The sequence below is a fragment of the Microtus ochrogaster genome, chromosome 18 (assembly GCF_000317375.1).
Source record: "Microtus ochrogaster isolate Prairie Vole_2 chromosome 18, MicOch1.0, whole genome shotgun sequence".
Taxonomy (NCBI): Eukaryota; Metazoa; Chordata; class Mammalia; order Rodentia; family Cricetidae; genus Microtus; species Microtus ochrogaster.
Genome location: NC_022020.1, coordinates 46,788,031 through 46,808,177, shown reverse-complemented (window position 1 = coordinate 46,808,177; position 20,147 = coordinate 46,788,031). Strand labels below are relative to the sequence as shown.

The 20,147-nt window shown below is 51.1% G+C and overlaps 1 protein-coding gene across 6 annotated transcripts in view; it reads right to left on the bottom strand.

The window, feature by feature from the left end:
- Camk2a (calcium/calmodulin dependent protein kinase II alpha) overlaps window positions 1-20,147 on the bottom strand; it is a 63,646-nt gene continuing 43,499 nt past the window's right edge. For 2 of the 6 annotated variants that reach the window (XM_026783396.1, XM_005356159.3), the window contains 6 exons: window positions 18,363-18,395; window positions 17,366-17,414; window positions 10,052-10,127; window positions 7,426-7,520; window positions 2,957-3,185; window positions 1-2,705 (listed from right to left, as the gene is read on the bottom strand). In XM_026783396.1, coding sequence (XP_026639197.1) covers window positions 2,702-2,705; window positions 2,957-3,185; window positions 7,426-7,520; window positions 10,052-10,127; window positions 17,366-17,414; window positions 18,363-18,395 — 486 coding nt within the window. In that variant the 3' untranslated portion in view covers window positions 1-2,701. The remainder of the gene's footprint in view (window positions 2,706-2,956; window positions 3,186-7,425; window positions 7,521-10,051; window positions 10,128-17,365; window positions 17,415-18,362; window positions 18,396-20,147) is intronic. The other 4 variants (XM_026783397.1, XM_005356160.3, XM_026783398.1 and 1 more) reach the window with 3 other exon arrangements.

The window sequence follows — 20,147 nt, the reverse complement described above, 5'->3', positions numbered from 1 at the left end:
CTTTCTTTCTTTCTTTCTTTCTTACTTTCTTTTTTCTTCTAGAGGGTATTTGGGAGGAGCATGGAGCTTGTCTGGTGAGAGTGGGCTCTGGGCAGTTTTTTTCTGCCAGTTCTCCTGCCACCTTGGGGCCACTGTAGTGTCCCAAGGTCTATACTAGTTGGCTGCCCACCCACAGGAGCGGCCTCCGCAGAGCGGGCCATCTCAGACTGGGGTAGGGATCTGCCTCCATTTCTTCCACATGTGGAGAGGCACAGTGGGCATGGGGCATGTTAGCCAACAGAAGGCAGGGCATAGGCGTCTTCTGGTTGGGGAAACTGAGGCCCCACGAGGGGCAAGGGCTCACCCAAAGCAGGTCTAATCAGAGCCTGGAATAAAAGACACCAAAGTCCCCAAACACTTCTTTTCCCTGCAGTCCATTGCTGGCAAGCAACAGACAGGCACCAAAGAGGAAAATGAGGGGCAGGCAGGGAAAAGGATAGGGACTGGCCAGGCTTGGCACATAAGAAAGCCAGCCAGTGACAAACCCAACAGGTTCTCATAAGTGGGGTGGCGTAGACATGTCACTGTCTTGTTTGACCCTCTATCATTCTGGGTAGGAACACTGATGGAGAAACTGAGGCTTGAATAAGGGATTTGATCTTGATTGGTAATTACAGCATCTCCTGGTAAAGGCCACACCCTCCTTTACCTTTGCCTGAGGATGGCTAGGAACAATGGGTTCACTGGGCCTTCTAAGGAAGCCTGGTTCTGGGGCAGGGCCAGGGCCCATCCTTGGGCCTAGGCAGTAGTGTCTCCACCAAGGGTAGAGGACCACCATGGGGTGGCTTACACAATAGAGCCACTCTCCTGCCCTGCACTTGTCCCTGGGCAGCAGGACTTGAGAGAAGAGCCCAGCACATAGCTCATTACACGGGGGAAGGGGGAACACCAGAAAGTTCTGGATTAAACATCCCTTCCACTTTTGCTCCAACCAACCCTCAGAGAAGCCGAGAGAATCAGTGTCGTCTCCAAACCCCTGGGCACATGGCTCTTCCTCCCCTAGGATCCTCCAGAGGGCACAGTGTCTCATGCTGGCAAAACACAGCCACACAGAGACCAAAAGCACAGAGAGGCAGCAACGTAATCCCAAGTTGGACACTGAGAATACAACCTTGAATGTTATTAGTATTATTATTTTGTCCAAAACATGTCGTTTGATTTTTGCTGAGTGTTTTCTTCTTTTTTTGTTTTTTTTTTCAACATACTTACTGCATATAAAGTCATGCAAAGAAAACAGTGCAGACAGGCGATCCCCGTGGATGAGACACAGCATTCCAGATCAGAGCCAAGAAGAGGGAGAGAGGGGAAGAGAAAGAGAAAGGGAGGGAGAAAGAAGAGGGAGGGTGGGGAGGGCAGGAGGGGGGCAGGCAGGCAAGCGCACTAGAGTGCTCACCAGCCCAAGTTCAGCATGAAGTAGGAAAATAAGTTTCTGGTGCTCTGTTTTGTCCAAGTTAAGAGAAGCAATGAGGATACGTGCTCAGGAGGTAGTGGGGGGTGGGATGGGGCGGTGGCACAAAGCTATAGGGAAAGAAGTCTTGGGAAGTCCAGTAGTGAGGACTCCAGTCACAGAGATGTCAAATCTGGAGCTTCTCATCCTGGTGGCCTCGCCGGCCCTGACTTACTCATTGTATATTAGTCATGCTGGCCCTGGAAGAAAGCCTGTCAGCTGACCGTGGGGACCAGAATGGAAGGCAGCTGTGCTCCCTGGGGGGGTGAGGCCACCTCAGAAAGGACCCCCCCCAAAAAAAAACCTGGAACGGAGTGAAAAATTCCCCTCACCCCTCTTCCCACTTCCCGACCCGATCCAACTCTTCTTGAGGTCTAGTTACACATACATATCCGTTAACGCAAAGTCCAGTTACGAAATACACAGAAGTTTGGCTGTAAAAAGGCATGCGTCCGAGTAGAAGATGATACCTAAGTGTTGTTTGCTTTGCCCCTGAAACACCATCCGATCTCCTCTCAGACGGAAGAGGCTGGAATTCTCCATGGACGTTGGAGGGCAGATTGGGCAGGTTAACACTGGAGGCAAACTTTGCAGAAGGACTGAGGCAGCGAGTGGGGTGCCTGAAGGGTAGAGCCCACCCCCTTCCCCATAGTGGACGGTCTGATGAGCACAGGGCCAGCACAGGAGGGAAGCAGATGAGAGCGGCAGTTGAAGGCAGGAGCTCCTGGCAGAGGCTCCTCTCTTACTCTCTCCCAGAAACAGTTGGCTTGGAGATTGAAAGGGCTCATCTCTGCTTCCCTGGGGACCCCAGAAGAGGAGAGATCGAAGAGGGGAACCCTTGTCACACTTGCCCTCCTCTTCCTGGCTTCCTGGTAAACACACAGCTGGGGCCTCCTCACCTACAGTCAAAGCTAGGTCAGGCCAACAACAGCAGTTGGGGAGTGGGGGTTCCTGGGGCCTGCATCCTGGGTACCGAAGCCTGAAGAAGGTCCCCACTGACAGGAAGAGGGTGCGGGTGAGAGCTGGGAAGAGCGGGCCATTTGCTTTGATGTTGCGATGGCGTTTTTTCGTGATGCCGGTACAGAGGTGACAATGGCAGGGGGCGCTGGGACAGGGAGAATTCCAACAAAATCCAAGAGAGAGCCAGCAGCCACATTCCACGGACAAAGAGTGGATCTCTGCGGTGCGACAACGCAGGGACCCCGGCCTGGTCCTTCAACTGTAAGACACAGTAAGTCCGCCACCTTAGACACGGTCACCTCTCCCTTCTAGGGTCTCCACTCACCTTCCCTCAGCATCTGTAGACCCAGAATCTCCTTGCTGGAGTCTTGTCACCCTCTCTGTAGATATTCAGAGGTAGAAGGCAGCAGCCTGCTCCCCTGGGCATGCCCCACTGCCCCCACCCCCACCCCACCCCAGGTCAACACCCTTAATATCCCCCCTAGAGGTTCAGGAAGAAAGAATTCTTACTGGGGCAGGACGGAGGGTGCCCCCGATCTGTGGAAGTGGACAATCTGCCATTTGCCATCCCTGCGGTGCCAGACACGGGTCTCCTCTGACTGGGCTGTGCGGGGGATGCCACCCGCATCCAGGTACTGCGTGATGCGGATGTAGGCGATGCACGCTGACTCGTCGCCCATCAGGTGGATGTGGGGGTTCAGGATGGTGGTGTGCACGGGTTTGCTGTTCCGGGACCACACTGGAGGCAGGGACGGGAGGGGCTGAGGCGATGCAACCCAGGGGTTCCTGCCTCATTCTTCATCCTGCCTCATCCTGCTCTCAGCTTCCAACTTCCCTTTCCAGGGAGACCCCTTTGCCTGACTCGTGCGCAGTAGGGGAATCTCTGGGACAGGGATCAGCTACCTGAGAGTCAAGGCAGAACTGCCGCGTAACCTAGGTAACAGGATACCACCTCCCAGATAGGGTACAATGAACTTCAGACTTGCCAAATTGCTCAAACATGGGAGAAGTGGGATTTTAGAATTAGCATCTTGTACATACGAAAGCATGAATCCCAGACAATTTACTGAGCCAGGTAAGTTTTTTTTTTCTTCAACACAGATTCATCCTGGGACCAGGCCAGCACTTAAATGGTAGATGCTGAGCTGGGTATAAGATGATGGATAGCAACTGAGCTTCTATCTCTGGGTCAGGGAGACAGTAGAGAGTAAGGGGGACGGTGGTGGATAGAACACCTTGTCCCATCTTGAGGGCACCCTGCCTATATATATCTCCTCTGGGTACCATGTATGTCACACCTTATTGCTCAAGGGAGTCTGGAAATCTGTCTGGATTTTCATATGGAAAATCACTTTTCACTGCTGTTCTATTATTCAAATGTAACACTGTCTGTAAACCGTATGAAATGGTCTGTAATCTAGACATGCCCCACCCTGCTTATCAACTCTATTGTGATCTACTGAATTATAGAAACAGGGGGAAAGGAACTGTAGAATCTTCCGACCTTCAATTTCAGGGCTAGGGGGACACAGGAAGATCTCGCTGTCATGACAACTAACCGGAGTGCCTAGGAACGGTTCCCACCTCCAGTTTCAACATCACCAGAGTGTTCTAGAAACTCTCAAGTTGTTTATCAAGATATGAAACAGAAGCACAGAAAGACAGTGGCCCAGGGACAGACAGAGGCCTTCAGGTTCTCACTCCGACAAGAACCCTTGTATCCTCCCCTAGTGGGGCGCAAATAGTGGTCACAACCGTGTCAGCAGCTTGCCTCAAATGTGAAGTCTCCAATGCCACCCAAGACGCCCCCGTGTGAGACCCTGTAACACCACAATTTCCTCTCCATCCCTTACTCTAATTCCATTACCCAACAAAATGTGTAAACTGATATCCCCTGAAACATGTAAAATGGCTTTTTTTTTAAGTCTGAAAAGAGCACCTGATGGGCCGGGCGGTGGTGGCACATGCCTTTAATCCCAGCACTCGGGAGGCAGAGGCGGGCGGATCTCTGTGAGTTCGAGACCAGCCTGGTCTACAAGAGCTAGTTCCAGGACAGGCTCCAAAACCACAGAGAAACCCTGTCTCGAAAAACCAAAAAAAAAAAAAAAAAAAAGCACCTGATGGTCCCTCCCTTTAGTGCTGTAATCATTGCGTGTTCAAGCCTTCAATAAGCAAGTCTCAGAAAAGCAGAATAACAGATTCACAAGCTCTCAGACACAGAAAATGTAAACCTTTAGAATAATCTTAGCGCAGTGGTTCTCAAACCTGTGGGTCATGACCCCTTTGCGTCAGCTGACCCTTTCACAGGGGTCGCCTAAGACCATCAGAAAACACAGATATTTACATGATGATTTATAACAAGTAGCAAAATTATAGTCATGAAGTAGCAACAAAAGTAATTTTTTGGTTGAGGGTCACCACAACATGGGGAACTGTATTAAAGGGTCGCAGCATTAGGAAGGCTGAGAACCACCACCTTAGAGGCTAACGATCACCAAGTTTCTCTTTTCCAAAGTGCATGAGACTTCCCTGAATGTATGTGAATATCATATATGATGCTGGAAGCAATGTGTCCATTAGTATGTATGGAAAATGAACCCAAAACCATTATCTGACTTGGTCAAAGTTGTTAATTCCTGGAGGGGGGGGGGATGAAGAAATCAAGCTCACAGTGCCTGGATTAGGACAATCCAGGTCCATTCCAGAAGGGACAAACAGTTTAGCATAGGTAGTGGTGGGGGACAAGCTTTGCCGCGGTTGATTGTGGCTGAGATCCCAGGGACTCTAACGTGACACGGTGTTACTTGACCAGGTTAGTGTTTTCCAGGTTACCCTTTTTCTCGACAAGGTGGTAGATAGGGCCAGGTGCTGGGCAGGAAAGGGCAGGCAGTGGGAGAAAGCTCTGCAGGGGTGAAAGGCTGTACTGAGTCACACCCCTGTGAGTCCTCCTTAGAGGTAACCAGAGGGTTAAGCATAGGGTCTAGGAGTCAGTGCTGAGGTAGCATCTGCCGCGTGAGCAGACCAGAAACATAGACTTCTTTCTGCATTTGGATTCCTTAGTGGTGGTCCCCGCACCTGCACCTGCGCGGTTGAACCTTAGCCTGGACTCTGCCCAGCTCTGGGAAGACTAGCGGACCGCAGCTGGGAAACAGCGCCCCCAGAGGACAGAGGTATAATGACAGCCAAGGCAATCCTTAAATGTAGGGAACTGTGCACAGGATGAGAGAGCCCAAGATCCAGCTTCTCTTACTAGAATTCAGTCTCCATCATTCAGCGTGGAGGATCTTGTCTGATTCTTTAAGGAAATTTAGCTTCTTCCTTTGCTTTTTTTTAAAGGAGGGAATACTTGGAACCTCAGTACTCGCTAAAATACAAGCAGAGGGGTGCAAACTCGGAGGTGGGGAGGCCTGCTGCTTTGCTGACAGAATGGACCCTATCGGCAAAAGAAAGGCGCCAGGTTGAGACAGCGCTAAATCTGCAGCTGGCTTTGTGCACTCTTTGGGACGAGTGGCTTCCCCTCTCTTGGCCGCAGTGGAAAAATGTCTTTCTGAATGACAGAATTGGGCTTCACCTTGAGTAGTCGCAGAACCACCTGCACTGAGTTTGTTAAACCATATGTGAGCATCATCTGTCCTTATTTCATAAAATGATTTTCCTGGTTAGCTTCATGATATGTTTACTGTATTTATTTTTAAGATTTTATTTTTAATGTGTCTGTGCGCTTGATGGGGCAGGGAGGGGCGGGGGAGGGGTGGGGAAGGGGGGTGAGTTATATACAAGGAGCACAATGGCCTGCAGAAGCCAGAAGAGGGTACTGGATCTTCTTGAGCTAGAACTCCAGGCAGTTATGACAGGGCAATGGGTGCTGGGACCTGAACCCAGGTCCTCTGCAAGAATCGGGACACACTCCTAGCCTCTGAGCCATCTCTCCAGCCCTAATGTGAATATTGTAAATAAGACTTCCCAGCACCAGCACCATCATTAGTGGACGATCAGCCACACAGAGCATGCAGGGAGCAGAAAGTCGGTGAGGAGAATATATTTAGACCATTCCTGCCCCACATTCTTGCCCGCAAGGCATCTGAACCCTTGCTGCCCTTTGAAAAAAGAGGGAACTGGGAACTGTGAGAGAGCTGTGAGCTGAGTCCTCCTCTGCCTGAGAATTCATGAGAATTAGTCAGGAAGGGCTTTCTTGCCGTTCGAGTCAATGCAATTCCAGGTGCCTAGAAATACCAGAAAGTCTGTGTGTGGTTTGTACCTGTCATTTGGGGCTAAGATCACTATACTACCCCTGAGATCCATCCTCCGTATCCTAACCTTGGCTTGGTCCCTGTCTGACCCCGGCCTGGGTAAGACACAAACAAGCGGGAAGCTCATTGGCTCAGGCCCAGGCTCGGCACCCTGCCCACCCTCGTTGCAAGCTTCTGAGACCTCTCCTGCAGAGGAGAGGCTCAGGAAGGACAGACACGCAGGACAGAGACCTGGACACACAGGCAGGGCACAGCAGTGTGAAATCCCTGGTCCTCCCTACCTATCAGGTCATATGTGTCACACCCCAGGAGCTGCTGTGTCACCCGCTGGACAGCTGGGGTGGCCCCAAGCCTCCAGATGACTGTAGCTAGCGGTGTGAGTTAGTGAAGGTTCCCTGCTTATCAGAAAGAACAAAGACCTGCCATGAACTCTCCCAGGCTAGAAGGCAGGAGGGGGCTAGGGAGGCTTATCGTATATGTCCTTTGTCTTTGGGGACCCACCCCAGCCTCACCCCATCCTCAGCCACAGGAAGGACAGCTGGCAGTCCAGCTCAGTGGGCAATCAATGGGGAGGGAACCAAGAAAGTACCAACCCCTGTCCACGGGGACTCTTCCTCTTCACTGGCTCCTGAGCCGCCCCTGAGGCCCTGCCCGTCACCCTGCTGTGCCGTCAGCAGGACATGGGAGGAGAGCAGACAACAGGCACCCCAGAGAGAAGGGATTGCTCACGGTTTTCAAAATAGAATCGATGAAAGTCCAGGCCCTCGACCAGGTTCCCCAGGGCCTCAGGTTCAAAGGCTGTCATTCCGGGATCACACATTTTCCTGGGGGAAGGAAACCAGAGGAAAGAGGGGCCTGAGAAGACCACTTCTCATCGCCCCCCTGAAGGGCAGCAGCTGAATGGTAATGGCCACGCCTTCCTTGAGGGCTCAGCAAAGGAGGAGTTCACACAATGTGGAGTGTGGGCAGAACTGGAGGGTGCTGGCTACATCCAGGGAGCCCAAGTTCAGGTTCTGGTTCTGCCACTTACTGGTGAGAAGGTCCCCAGCAAGAGTGCCATGAGGTGGTCATGCTCTACAGCCTGCTCCTTATTCTTCACACTGTACCCCAGTCCCGGCAGTGACCCAAAGGGGCTTTTCTCTTGGGTTGTAGGAGTGAGGTGCCTTTCCCTTTGCATAAAGTGACCTCAGCCCCCCAAGACAGGTGTGTATATGGAGGACGTGCATTTTAACAATTTGGACAAAATTACCCTATGTCTGGAACACCCTGACTGTTTCCTCGGCTGTAAATGGGGGAAAGGAGCCTTAATGAAGGAGATGCCCATGAGGCTGGAGAGATGGCTCAGCAGTTAAGAGCATTGCTTGTTCTTCCAGAGGGCTTGGGTTCGATGGTGGCTCACAACCATCTGAAACTTCCAGAGGGCCTGGGTTCGATGGTGGCTCACAACCATCTGAAACTCCAGGCCTTCTTCTGGCCTCTCTAGGTACCAGCTACATAGACATTCATGCAGGCAAAATGCCCGTATACATAAAATAATAAATTTTTAAGAAAGTGATGTCAAAGAGGAAGCAGAGGATGTGGCAGGGGTGGCCCTCAGCATAAGGAAGCTGTGTGTTTTCAGCTGATTGGCCCTTCCAGCTGTCAGTCTTCCTGAGTGACTGCTAGGCAGGGGAGTCATTTACATACCTGGAGGGTCTTTTCAAGTACAACATAGACCCCTGTGACCATAGCAAAGAAACCAGGGACAGGAAATGCCCCCACTCAAGCTAAGCTTCCGGTCCACAGGAGAACTGGAAATCTCAGAAGAGGACATCAGGCCAGGCCTTGCCTGCGATGAACAAAGGTTCCCTCAAGTCTACCCCTGTTGCAGAACTTGGTCGTCTGGGCTCTCTGCATCCGTCAAGGACTTGAAGGCTCTCTGCTCTAAGTGCACCATACAAATGTAGAAACTGGGGGCTGGAGAGATGGCTCAGAGGTAAAGAGCACCGACTGCTCTTCCAGAGGTCCTGAGTTCAATTCCCAGCAACCACATGGTGGCTCACAACCACCTGTAATGAGATCTGGTGCCCTCTTCTGGCATGTGGGCATACATGGAGGCCGAGCACTGTGTACATAATAAATAAATACACCTTTAAAAAAAATGTAGAAACTGAGGCTCAGGGAGATGAAGGGGCTAGTTCAGGAGCGTGTCAGGAAGCCTCCAAGGCCATGGTAAGTTTCAGAGTCTTGAGCAGGATGAAAATGCCATCATCGCCTGTAACATTCTAGAGGGACCCCCCGCCCCCAGAAAGGTCACCTCACTTGCTCTTTATTCCCTGGCTGTGGTTTTTCAGAGCCACCAACCTGGTGTGCCCTGACTTAACTTCTTTAGGGCTACCCAGAAAGACTGGCGACAGAGTCTGCTTCCATGCCTTGCTGTAGCATCCTGCTACACTCTGGCACACACCCCTGTGCACATTCCTTGAGCATAGGCTTATAGCTTGTGCACATACAGGTGCGTGTGCAAGCCTACGTATAGTATGTGAGGCCCCTGGGCTTTCACAGATGCCTCTCGAGTATCTTGCCCCTCCAGAGAGAGCCAGTGACTTTCCAATGACTGAATTCAGTTCCCACGGTTAGAATGCAGCTTCAGGTGGCCTGAGATCACACCAGCCATGCTCACATTAACACCACCTCACATTAACCCCACAGGCTAGGGTCACTCTGTCTTGGCTGGAAGTTTTCGCACATCAAAAAGCAGGTATTGGATTGCCAGGTCCAGGCCCCATCAGCCTTGGTCAAAATGCCTAGACACCCAGAACTTCCAATTTCTCTGGCCAGGCAGAGAGAGCAGCAAATGCGCAATGACCACTAGGGGGTGCTGAATCCCAGTTTATGCACACAGTCACCTGGCTTAGGGCTGGAGCGGGTGTGTGAACAGAGAATGTTCAGTTTAAGACTGTGCCTTATTCCCCAAAGGGTTTAAGGTTCACTTTGCTCACTCTTGCTCACGAATGGTGCACACCCTTTGGGTCCCTGCCTGTCCCTGCTCAGCTGAAGACCTCTGGAGATCCAGGAAAAGGACTCAGACCCACTGGGCAGGCTGGAGAAGGGCCTGCCTCCATTCCCTCCTTCCCATACTAAGGCACAGATCACCCTTCTTTTTTTGGGTGCGGGGAACAAAGCAGTTTTACTGGAGAGCCTCCCTGGATCAGGCTGGCAGGAAGAGGAACGTGTAGTTTCATGAGCACCGGGCTGAGGGGGACTCCATTCTCATTCACAGCACATGCAGAGAGTGAGTAGGCTCAGTTACCCACAGTTAGCACCCCTGAACCCGATCCAGGCAGAACATGCAGAAAGAGCCTGGCTGACTCACGTGTAGGACTCAAAATCTCCATTGCTTATGGCTTCAATCAGCTGTTCTGTCACTTTTATAATTTCCTGCTTGCGCACTGTAAGGTAGAGGGGGCACACAAATAACAACAGTGATAGTCATGAAGGACCAAGCACCAGCTTCCGAGTCCCCAACACGTGCCAGGTGGGCTCTGTAGCGACCTGACACTGTGCACAGACGAGCTCACCCATCCTTTTGCTGTCCCTGGGAGAGAGAGGTGGTTAGCTCCATTTCCCACAAGAGATTGAGGCTCAAAGCAGGGTGTGGGGGAAATGTAGTTCCCTGAGCTACAAAAGACAGAGGCATTGCCTTAGCTGGCAACCTTGACTTCCAAACACCACAGTGGGGGACGTTCAGACTTGTTCAGGTCTTGTTTGAAGCTAGGTTTTGACTACAAAATAGCCATCTTGATTTGCTGTGTGAATCCAAACAGTGTTACATGTTGCTTGTCAATTGTTACAAACCAGGGCTCCCCCACAAGCAAACATGGGGACACAAAGGAAAGTCTTGGAGGTAACACATCTCTTACTGTCTGGGTAGTTTTTGCTCAATTTGAGTGACTACAAGATTCAGGCAGAGTTGTCTAGAAGCTTCTAGAATCAACCGCTTTCCCCCGTCTGATGCAGAACACCAAGAGGCTACTTTTCTGGTGGAGTGTTAAATGCCAGTCCCCTTGTTAGACGGGCAATGGCCTGGCCCTCAGCATTCCCACCCATGGAATAAGATTCACTCAGAGTTAGAAGGCAGTGCCAAGAACTCAGGTCTCAATTCCAGATAGATCTTCATCCTAAAACCACCTCGGAGCCTTACGGTCTGTGGCGGTTGAGGACCACAAGACTGACTGGCTTGTCAGATGGAGACAAAAGTGTCCTCCTCCCAGAGCTGGTCTGAGGGTGGGACGATGAGGTGAGCATGAAGCAGTGTCCCCAAGCCCTGCCCATAGCAAGTGTTCATGGTAAGCATAGCCTTTGCCTGCAGCCCACACTTCAGCTTGACTTCCCTGCTCCTCCCAGACCCCTGGCAGGTAGGCCACAAGGAGATGACTGACCCTCAATAAACAAGGAATTGGCAGTGTCCTGGTTCCCAGTGGAGCTGAACAGACACTGCCTTAGTCTAGGGCAGGCCCTCTTTCCCTCCTCCCTTCAGATGCTGTTCTCCCCCAAACCTGGCCACTCCATGGTAGGACGGAAGTCACACTGTCCAAAAAGTGGGCCCAGCAGCTCTCAGCACCTCCCAGCCTCAGAACCAAGTCTGGGTGAATCTCTGACTCGCCCTTTTTCTTGTCAGCTGCCTATGCTGCCTCAGGCGCTGATCTCAGACCCAGGGGAGATAGACTCTTAAAGCATCCAGGCTTGGGAACTACTGCAGGCCAGAAATCCAAACTCCTTTCTGGGCTACCGAGGAAACCGAGGCCCAGTGAGGGTCAACAACTTGCCCAAGGACGTGGAACATAGGGTACAGTCTGGCTGACAACCCAGAACCTTTTCTACAGGACCCTAGGACTTCAGCCCACATGATCGCACCCCACGTTCTCATAACACTAACCCCACACGGCTGCTTGGCACTCACTACCTAGCTCTACATTCGGTGCCAGCTAAAGGAGGTGGGGCTCGGGCTTCCTTGAAATCTGAAGCTAGCATGACCCTACAGGCTACCATACGGACTAAGCACATGGGTGAGTGGACACTGTCGTCATCAGGGACTTAGCCTGCGGAGTTTCAGAGCTTCATACCCACGCCACAACTGAACTCTCCCCACATCTACACCTGGCGTAGCCTTTGGCATGTAGTGTGTTCTTGGCAGAGGAAACAGTGTTCCAGCAATACAGCCGCCACGATACCCTCAGCCAGCTTGCCCTGACTCTGGTTAGAATCTCCCTGGCTGGGAACATCTATCAGATCCTGAGTGTCATCTGTCATGAGGGTTGTTCTCCTCTTTTCAGGGAGCCACCAGGGCAGAAATTGTGCCCAGCACACATATGTAGAGTGAATGAATGAATAAATGAGCAGATGGCTCCAAACCAGAGTCTGCCCTGTCTCTGGAATTGCCCAGGTTACCTATACACCTGTGTATAGGGGTTTCAGAACCTGGGCTCCTGGTCAGCCATTCCATCCTTTGTAAAAGCAGAGACGGGTCATGGGACAAGCGGGCTTTGCCAGCAGGGACTGCACCCCACCACCACCACGGGATCAGAGGGGAGGGTGCAAAACAAACCCACATGCTCCTGACAGGTTGTGAAAGATGGGCTTTGGGGTCAAACTCTCTAGGCTTGGACTGCGGTTCTGTTGCCTCATAGCTGCAACCTTGGATCAGTTTCTCCATAAGAATAATGGATGTATTGTAGTAACCACATTTTAGGGTTATTCTGAGGCTCGGTAGAAAGAGTCATCACATGCAACCCTACCTGGGAGCACCTGTGCTCCGAGCACCAAAGATCAATGCATCACCTGAGTGATAGTGTCTGTATCCAAGCATTCAGAGAGCAAGGCCTGGCACTCACTGAGAGATGGCTGCCAACTTTCATCTGCACACTAGGGAACAGAAGCTTGGCCAAGCCCTGCCTCGAGGCTCCCAATGGGCTGTGAGCTTCCTGGAAGTCTGAGTCATGGGACAGAGTCCTGCTGGAGTTAGAGGCTGCAGTAGCCACCAGTCTGATGACTATGTGTACCTCATGGGTTTGGGTTCAGACCTCCAGGCTGAAGTCGGCCTCTGAAAACTCCTATGTGTAGGAACTCTGCCCCCAAGTAAATACCCGTTCCCTAGTCTCTGTCCTTCCGTGGCCAGGTTTCTCTTCTCAGGAATGTGGTTTCCAGATCCACTGCAAGTTTGCATCTGTCCTCCAAGCTCCCGAAACCGTCTGAACATGTCTTGGTGTGACACGCACTCTCAGATGGTACAATATCAGGTCTGGAGACAAACTGAACATTGCACCTCTACGCATTCGGTGCTAGGTGGGCCTGTCTTGGCTATGCCTTCAGGCACCAGGACATCAAGCTTTCTAAAAGTCAAAGCTACCAGCTCTAGCTTTGTTCTCTGGGGCAGAAGACCGGACTAGAGGCTGGTGCCTGTGGACCTGAAGGGCACTCTGACAGGGGCCCTTCCCGGGACTCCAACAACCCTGACTGCTTTGCAAGCCGCTTTCTAGTTGTTGGCTGGTCTCCTCACCCAGATGTTCTATAATATTCCTCTACAGACAAGAAAACTGAGGCCCCAGAGATATTAAGAAAACCTCTTGGTCAGGTGGTGGTGGCACACACCTTTAATCCCAGTACTCAGGAGGCAGAGGCAAGTGAATCTCTGTGAGTTCGAGGCCAGCTTGGTCTACAGAGCGAGTTCCAGGACAGTCAAGGCTACACAGAGAAACCCTATCTCAAAAAACAAAATGAAACAAAAACAAAGAAACTCTCTTAAGCTCACGCAACACACTGATGTGTGTTGGGGCCTGCATTCCTAACTAGTACTTCCTAATGTCTACCCAGCTTCTGGCAGATGCTCTTTAACCTGGAGAGAGGATGGGTTGCACGCAGAGGCAAGGGCATGGGGTAAAGCCTAGCAGAGTCTGGTATGGCTCATAGATCAGGGGCTCTGCTAAAGCTCTGAACAGTTCCTGTCCCTACTTCCCTCCAGGGGTGTCGTTCTGACAAACAGCATTTCCAATTAACTGTAACCCTGGGTCAGAGTTCACCAGACTGACTACTATTCTCACTTGGTAAGAAGACTTTACAGGCTAACTCCAGAAAACAGCATCCCACTCTGGGAGCTCCCTCTGTGCCAGCGGGGCTGGCGGCTGGAGGCTGGGTTTAAGGGCTTTGCTTTGCTCTTACAGGGGCACGCTTTTCAAAACACTGTGTCACTGGGCCTTTTGTGCACGAGGAGGAAAGGCTGGGGCAGGGAACAAGGTCCCCAAATCGTCAGTTAGTAACCATGATGGCTAATCTTGATCATCAAATGAACAGACAGGATTTAGAATTACCACAGAAGCACACCCTTGAGTGTGTCCCTGAAGACATTTCCACAAAGGGTCGCCTGAAGAGGGCAGGTTCACCCTGAATGCGGGTGGCATCTTTCCATGACTGGATGACCGAGAGGAAAAGGTGAGCCAAGCATGGGTATCTACCTCTGTTTCCCGACTGCAAATCCAGCATCTCCAGCTGCCTTATGCTCCCATGGCCATGGCTGCCTACCACAATGGTCGGTGCCCTCAAACTACGAGCCAATATAAACCCTTCCTTAAATTGCTTTTGACAGACTACTCGCCACAGCAACAGGAAGAACTGCTAACACCATAACCCACGTGGGCCTTCCCTCCCTCTGTATAAAGGGAAAGAAGTAAATTAAAATCCGAGACAAATTGTTCCCCGGATCCCTGAAAGCGGAGGAGGTTGTTGGCAAAAGCGAGGCCTCGCGGCACAGCCCAGAGCCACCATCCAGGTGGAATATATCACTGACAGCCCCTATTTTTCATCACCAGTGCATACACATTTTGTATTCTATTCTAAATAGTCTGTCTGTTTAACATATAAATATTTGTCTTAAAATAGTCTTTGAATCAAATTGACACTCTAAGAAAATGTCATGGGGCTTACTGTCACTCAACCACGAACTCCAGTTTGGAAAAAAAGAAAAAAAAAAGAAATGAAGATGTCTTCCAATAACCACCACGTGCCAAATGCTGCACGGAGACTGTACACGCAGCAGCCATTTCACCTGTACAGGAATACCAGAAGATGGTGCTCAAGGACACTGAGACTCAGAGAGGTTGAGTAAGTTGTCAAAGGTCACTCCGCCAATGGAGTAAGGAACTAAATCACCTCCATGCTCTCTATCTGCCCTGAGGCCAGGAAGAGAATCGAGTCACCTCAGAATCTCAGAAGCCATCTCTTCACTCTGGGGCCGAGAGTCTCCCATATGGTAAACAGCTAAGAAGCAACTCAGTCCACCAGAGACCTGTGACCTGAGGTAGGGCTGGGCATGTGCTAAGGACTGACTCATACAGCCGACTAAGAGGATGCTAGCCTGCAGTTCTCTAAGAGAATGCATTGGTGAGGCTGTCCATGGAACCACGACGGAGCACCAATTTACCAGCACCAGGCTGCATCCCCCATCAATTTGGGAATGGCCAGGAAGGACATCAGCAGACAGACTTTCTCCCAGGTGCCTGCAGGATCGGAAGGCTGTCATCCTGTGTGGAAACTGCCTGCAAGCCTTCACTGCACCCCGCATCCCATTATGACATTATAAAATGCTTGTCATATAAACACAATCTTTTTTTTTTCCAGTTAGGGATCAAACCCAGGACTCTTACATGTTAGGCAAATGCTATCACCAAGCCATAATTCTTGCCCTACTGTATATTATTTCACAGTAAAATATCTAAACCCCCCCCCAAAATGTCTCAACTAGTACCACTGAGATTCCTCCAGACCAGTAATCTTTTTTTATATTTCAGCAACCCCTTCCCGGAAGGGCATCTCTGGCCCCTTCCCCAGCATGCAGATGCATGCTCATTTCCCTGGCCTGGGAAATGTTAAGGGTGGCGGTGCAGGTGGAACCGTGGGGCTTTGCTAACTGTCAAGGATCTGGGTTTCCCAGGCAGAACCGGCACGCATGTCCTTCCCAGAACACTTTCCCGAGGCCTCCAGTACACTGTCTGCTCGCCAGGGTCCAGGTGCAGACTGCCTGGGTTCTGATCCCGACCCCACCTTGAGCCAGTTTCCCCAAATTCTCTATCCTGTATTCTTGCCTGGAGAAGAGGACTCACGGAAGAGTAAGTCTGAGGCTACAGAAAACCTCAGGTCAACAGTTCTCAACCTGTGGGCCTTGATCCCCTTACGGGTCATATATTAGATATCTTGCATATCAGATATTTACCTCATGATTCATCACAGCAGCAAAACTACAGTTATGAAGTAGCAGTGAAATAATTTTATGGTTGGGGGATCACCACAGCATGGGGAACTGTATTAAAGGGTCACAGCGTTAGAAAGGTTGAGAACCACGGCTCTAGGTTCTCTCTTTTCCCACTGTGAAGTAATGTTAATCTCTGCAGTGTTCTGAACAAGAGCGATGCAGTACAGTCATAAAAGTTTGTTTTTTTTTTTAAAAACAATACAAATTTAAAAAAGGTCACGTTGGGGGCTGGAGAGATGGCTCAGTGGTTGAGAGCACTGACTGCTCTTCCAGAGGTCCTGAGTTCAGTTCCCAGCAACCACATGGTGGCTCACAACCATCTGTAATGAGACCTGGCGCCCCCTTCTGGCCTGCGGGCACACGTGGAAGGAATGCTGTACACATAATAAATAAATCTTAAAAAAAAAAAAAGGTCACATTTTGGGGCTGGAGTAATGGCTCAGCAGCTAAGAGAACTGGCTGAAGACCCAGGTTCAGTTCCCAGAACCCACGCAGCGGCTTACAATCGGCCATAGTTCCATTTTCTGAGAGTGCAGTGACCTCTCCTGGCCTCCGAGGACACCAGACATGCACTTAGTGCACTGATCCATGTGAGCAAAATGTTCATACACATAAGATTAAAATGCATGGATCTTTTAAAAGATGTCAGGTTTGAAGTAAGTTTGCGACTTTATGTTGGGCTGTGTTCAAGGTTAGCCTTGGCCACAAGTACCCTGCAGGCTGCAGGTTGGACACACTCACATATCAGTCCGTGTATAGGTTTAGCAAGTGTCAGTGAACCAAAGACGGCTCTTGCTATTTCTTTTCTCAAGACTCCCGCTCACGTGGGGCTCTTTGCTCCCTTTTTCATCTGATAGGTTTTGCTATGAGCCCAGGTTTCAGCATGCTGGCCCCAGCTCATGCTTTTCTGCCGTCCGCTCACGCACTGAGACTACAGATACACCACCCCAGCTGCCAGCTGCCTGCTGGGGCGATCGGGGCGCTTCTGAAAACAACAGGCCCAGAGCTGCAAAACCCCTGCATCTTTAGTTTTGCTGGTCTTTGGTTTTGATTTCACTTGCCCCAGTTGACTAAACTTTCTGGATTTTTGTTCTCTGTTTCTTTATTCTTATTGCTCCATATTTTAAAAGTGAAGTCAGTTTAAAAAAAACTAAAATAATTTATTTCTAAAGGAAAATTTATGCTACCCTTGTGTATCTATGACTTAAATGTTATTTTTTTTTCCTCTGATAGGTGGTGAGGTAAATCCATAAGCTAAGTACCCCCAGTGCTCGGCACTGTCTGGGGAAGTCACGCCTACAAAATGTCCTGGTTATCGGAAGTCAAATCCAGGCTGTGGCAGTGGAACAGCGGTGAGGGTCTGCTCAGCAGGTCAGGCCTCCCTACCTTTGGTGTCTTCATCCTCGATGGTGGTATTGGTGCTTTCGGAAGACTCCTGTCAAAGAGAAGAAGAGGGAAGCGGTAAGGAGGGCCTAGCGGCCAGTAGGGGTTGGGTTGGGTTGGCGACCTGGTTGCCTGGCTGCCTGGTGATTCGCTGAGCTTTGTGGCTTCCCAGGCTATGCGGTCCAGATGCTTAATACAAACCCTGCCAGACTCTTCAATCTGAGGGGACCCAGCTAAGCAGGTGGCTGGGGCAGGGCCCGTATGAAGCGGTAACCTGCAAGGAGATCCCTGGCCTCTCAGGAGGGCTGAGAGGGGCTTCCTGGGTCCTTTCTGCTCGGGCAAAGACAGGATACAGAAGAGCAGAGAGACACCATGGGAGCCACAGAATGGGGGAGGAATACACACACTGGCAGGAAAAAGAAGAAAGAGAGAGGCAGGCCCAATGGGAGAGAGGGTGGGCTTTTCAGAGGGGAGAAAAACCGCGCAACTGAGACAGCCATAGAACCAGAAGAAGAGGGGCGTGGGCCACCGTCACCCCTGGCACTCTTGACAGAGGCAAGGCTGTGGTTCTTCTGCTGGAGTGGCCTGCACAAGCTCAAGGAGCCTCCATGATGCCTGCTGCTTTGGCCAAACCGAGCCTCGCCCTAGCAGCAAATTGCACAAACCAAGCCTTGAGATGAGCCCTTGAGCAGAGGGGTGGGGGAAGCAAGAAGCCAAGGGCTGGACTTGGTTCAAATCCACCTTTGGACTGGAGGAAGGCCTTGGATCTGCTGTTGGCCTGCTGGTCTGGGCCATGGGATTGGAGGTGTCAACAGAAACACGCAAACAACACACACACAACACACACATATTGTCACACAATGCACACATACCACACATGCCCTGAGCACTCTCTCCCCGCCCCGGGTTCCTGTGCAGCCTGCAGGAGGGAGGCAGGAGCGAGGGAGCGAGGGTCTGAGGCCCAGCATTTACCGGTGTTTGGGAGACGGCGGACACTCACCATTAACTGAACGCTGGAACTGGACTTTCTTTTCTGGAAAAACAAGGAGAAGAGATGGGACAGGAAAAGACACCGCATGAAAACAGCAGGGAGGTTAGGAAGCAGGATGGCCTCAGGGCCGTCCTCTGTGGTCCTTTCCAATCAGCAACATGTGGCCTGGCAAATTCTGGGTCCTCAAACGCCTGTACCTGTCTACCAATCTAACATCATCCAAGTTCAAGGCCAAGTCTGCCTTCAACTAGGGCTGTCTACTATGCCTTCCTCTGACAGGGAAGTTAGTCTTGGCTCTTAGATGCTGACTGTCTGTTTGTTTTAGGGGACAGCAGGGTGCTCAGAACTGGACATGAGCCCCAAATTCTCTATGCATTTCTATTTAAGCATACTTAACTCCAGGCAACTTGCCACTGGGGAAACTTGCCTTGTTTTTGTTTCTTCTGAAACCCAAGTCTTATTATACCAGCAAGCTCTCTGTCACTGAGCCCTACACAGAAGCAGGTCCCCTCTAGGGACTTTGATTAAGTCTTCGTGGGACTGGTCATGTCCACTTTCAAGAATATTGTCAGGTGACCCTGGGGGCACCTTTCTGTTCATAACTTCTCATAAGTGTGTTCTTTGGCTCCTTTATGCTGATAGAGGAACTGAGGCATGACCGGAAGTCTGGATCCTGCGTCTAGTGGATCTGCCGGTTGGCCTGATCTAATCTTTGCGGACTATACCAACCCTGTGTTAGCTCTGGGGTCCAGGAAGGAGGTGGGGACAATGTGGGCTGCTTCTCCTTCACTCAGTTCTCATAGCCAGGCATTTGAAGACTTGCTCAGAGAGTGATACAGGTCCTGAGTGACACTTACATCCAGAGAAGAAGCATGGGGACCCTGAGAGGGCTCTCTCAGAAGTCAATAGCTATGCTAGGGGAAACAGAGGTGCTGGGCGGGGGGGACAAGGTTGCATCTGTCCAGGACCCCTGACTGGCTCCTCTTAAAGGCTCGTGCTACCTTAGATACCTCCCTTCTGAGAGTTAGGAGCCCGTTGCCTAAGAACCCAAGAAGAAAGTAAAGGAGAGACTTAAGACCTTTCCAGGGTCAGCCTGATCTACAATAAGCACTGGATATGCTATAAGAGACTCAGGTTAGATTTGGGGCTTCCTGCTTTTATAGTCCAGTAGGCATCTGCATGCCAGGGCCTAAATGTGTGCCTTTTAACCAGAGCCTCCTTGCTGGACATTTCTATCTCGTGTATTCAAGAGGCACAAATGCCCACCTTCCTAGGTGGCTGGGGAGTGTGGCTTCATTGTAAAACTCTGCAACTGCTCCTCCTCTGCTCTGCTCTGCTCTCCTCTGCTCTCCTCTGCTCTCCTCTGCTCTGCCCTGCTCTTCTCTCCTCTGCTCTCCTCTCCCTGATCTCCTCTCCTCTGCTCTCCTCTCCTCTGCTCTGCTCTCCTCTCCTCTCCTCTGCTCTCCTCTCCTCTCCTCTGCTCTCCTCTCTTCTGCTCTCCCCTTCTCTTCTCTGCTCTCCTCTCCTCTGCTCTGCCCTGCTCTCCTCTCCTCTGCTCTCCTCTCCTCTGCTCTGCTCTCTTCTCCTCTCCCTGCTCTCCTCTCCTCTTCTCTGCTCTCCTCTCCTCTCCCTGCTCTGCTCTCCTCTCCTCTGCTCTGCTCTCCTCTCCTCTCCCTGCTCTGCTCTCCTCTCCTCTGCTCTCTCCTCCTCTCCTCTGCTCTGCTCTCCTCTCCTCTCCCTGCTCTGCTCTCCTCTCCTCTGCTCTGCTCTCTCCTCCTCTCCTCTCCCTGCTCT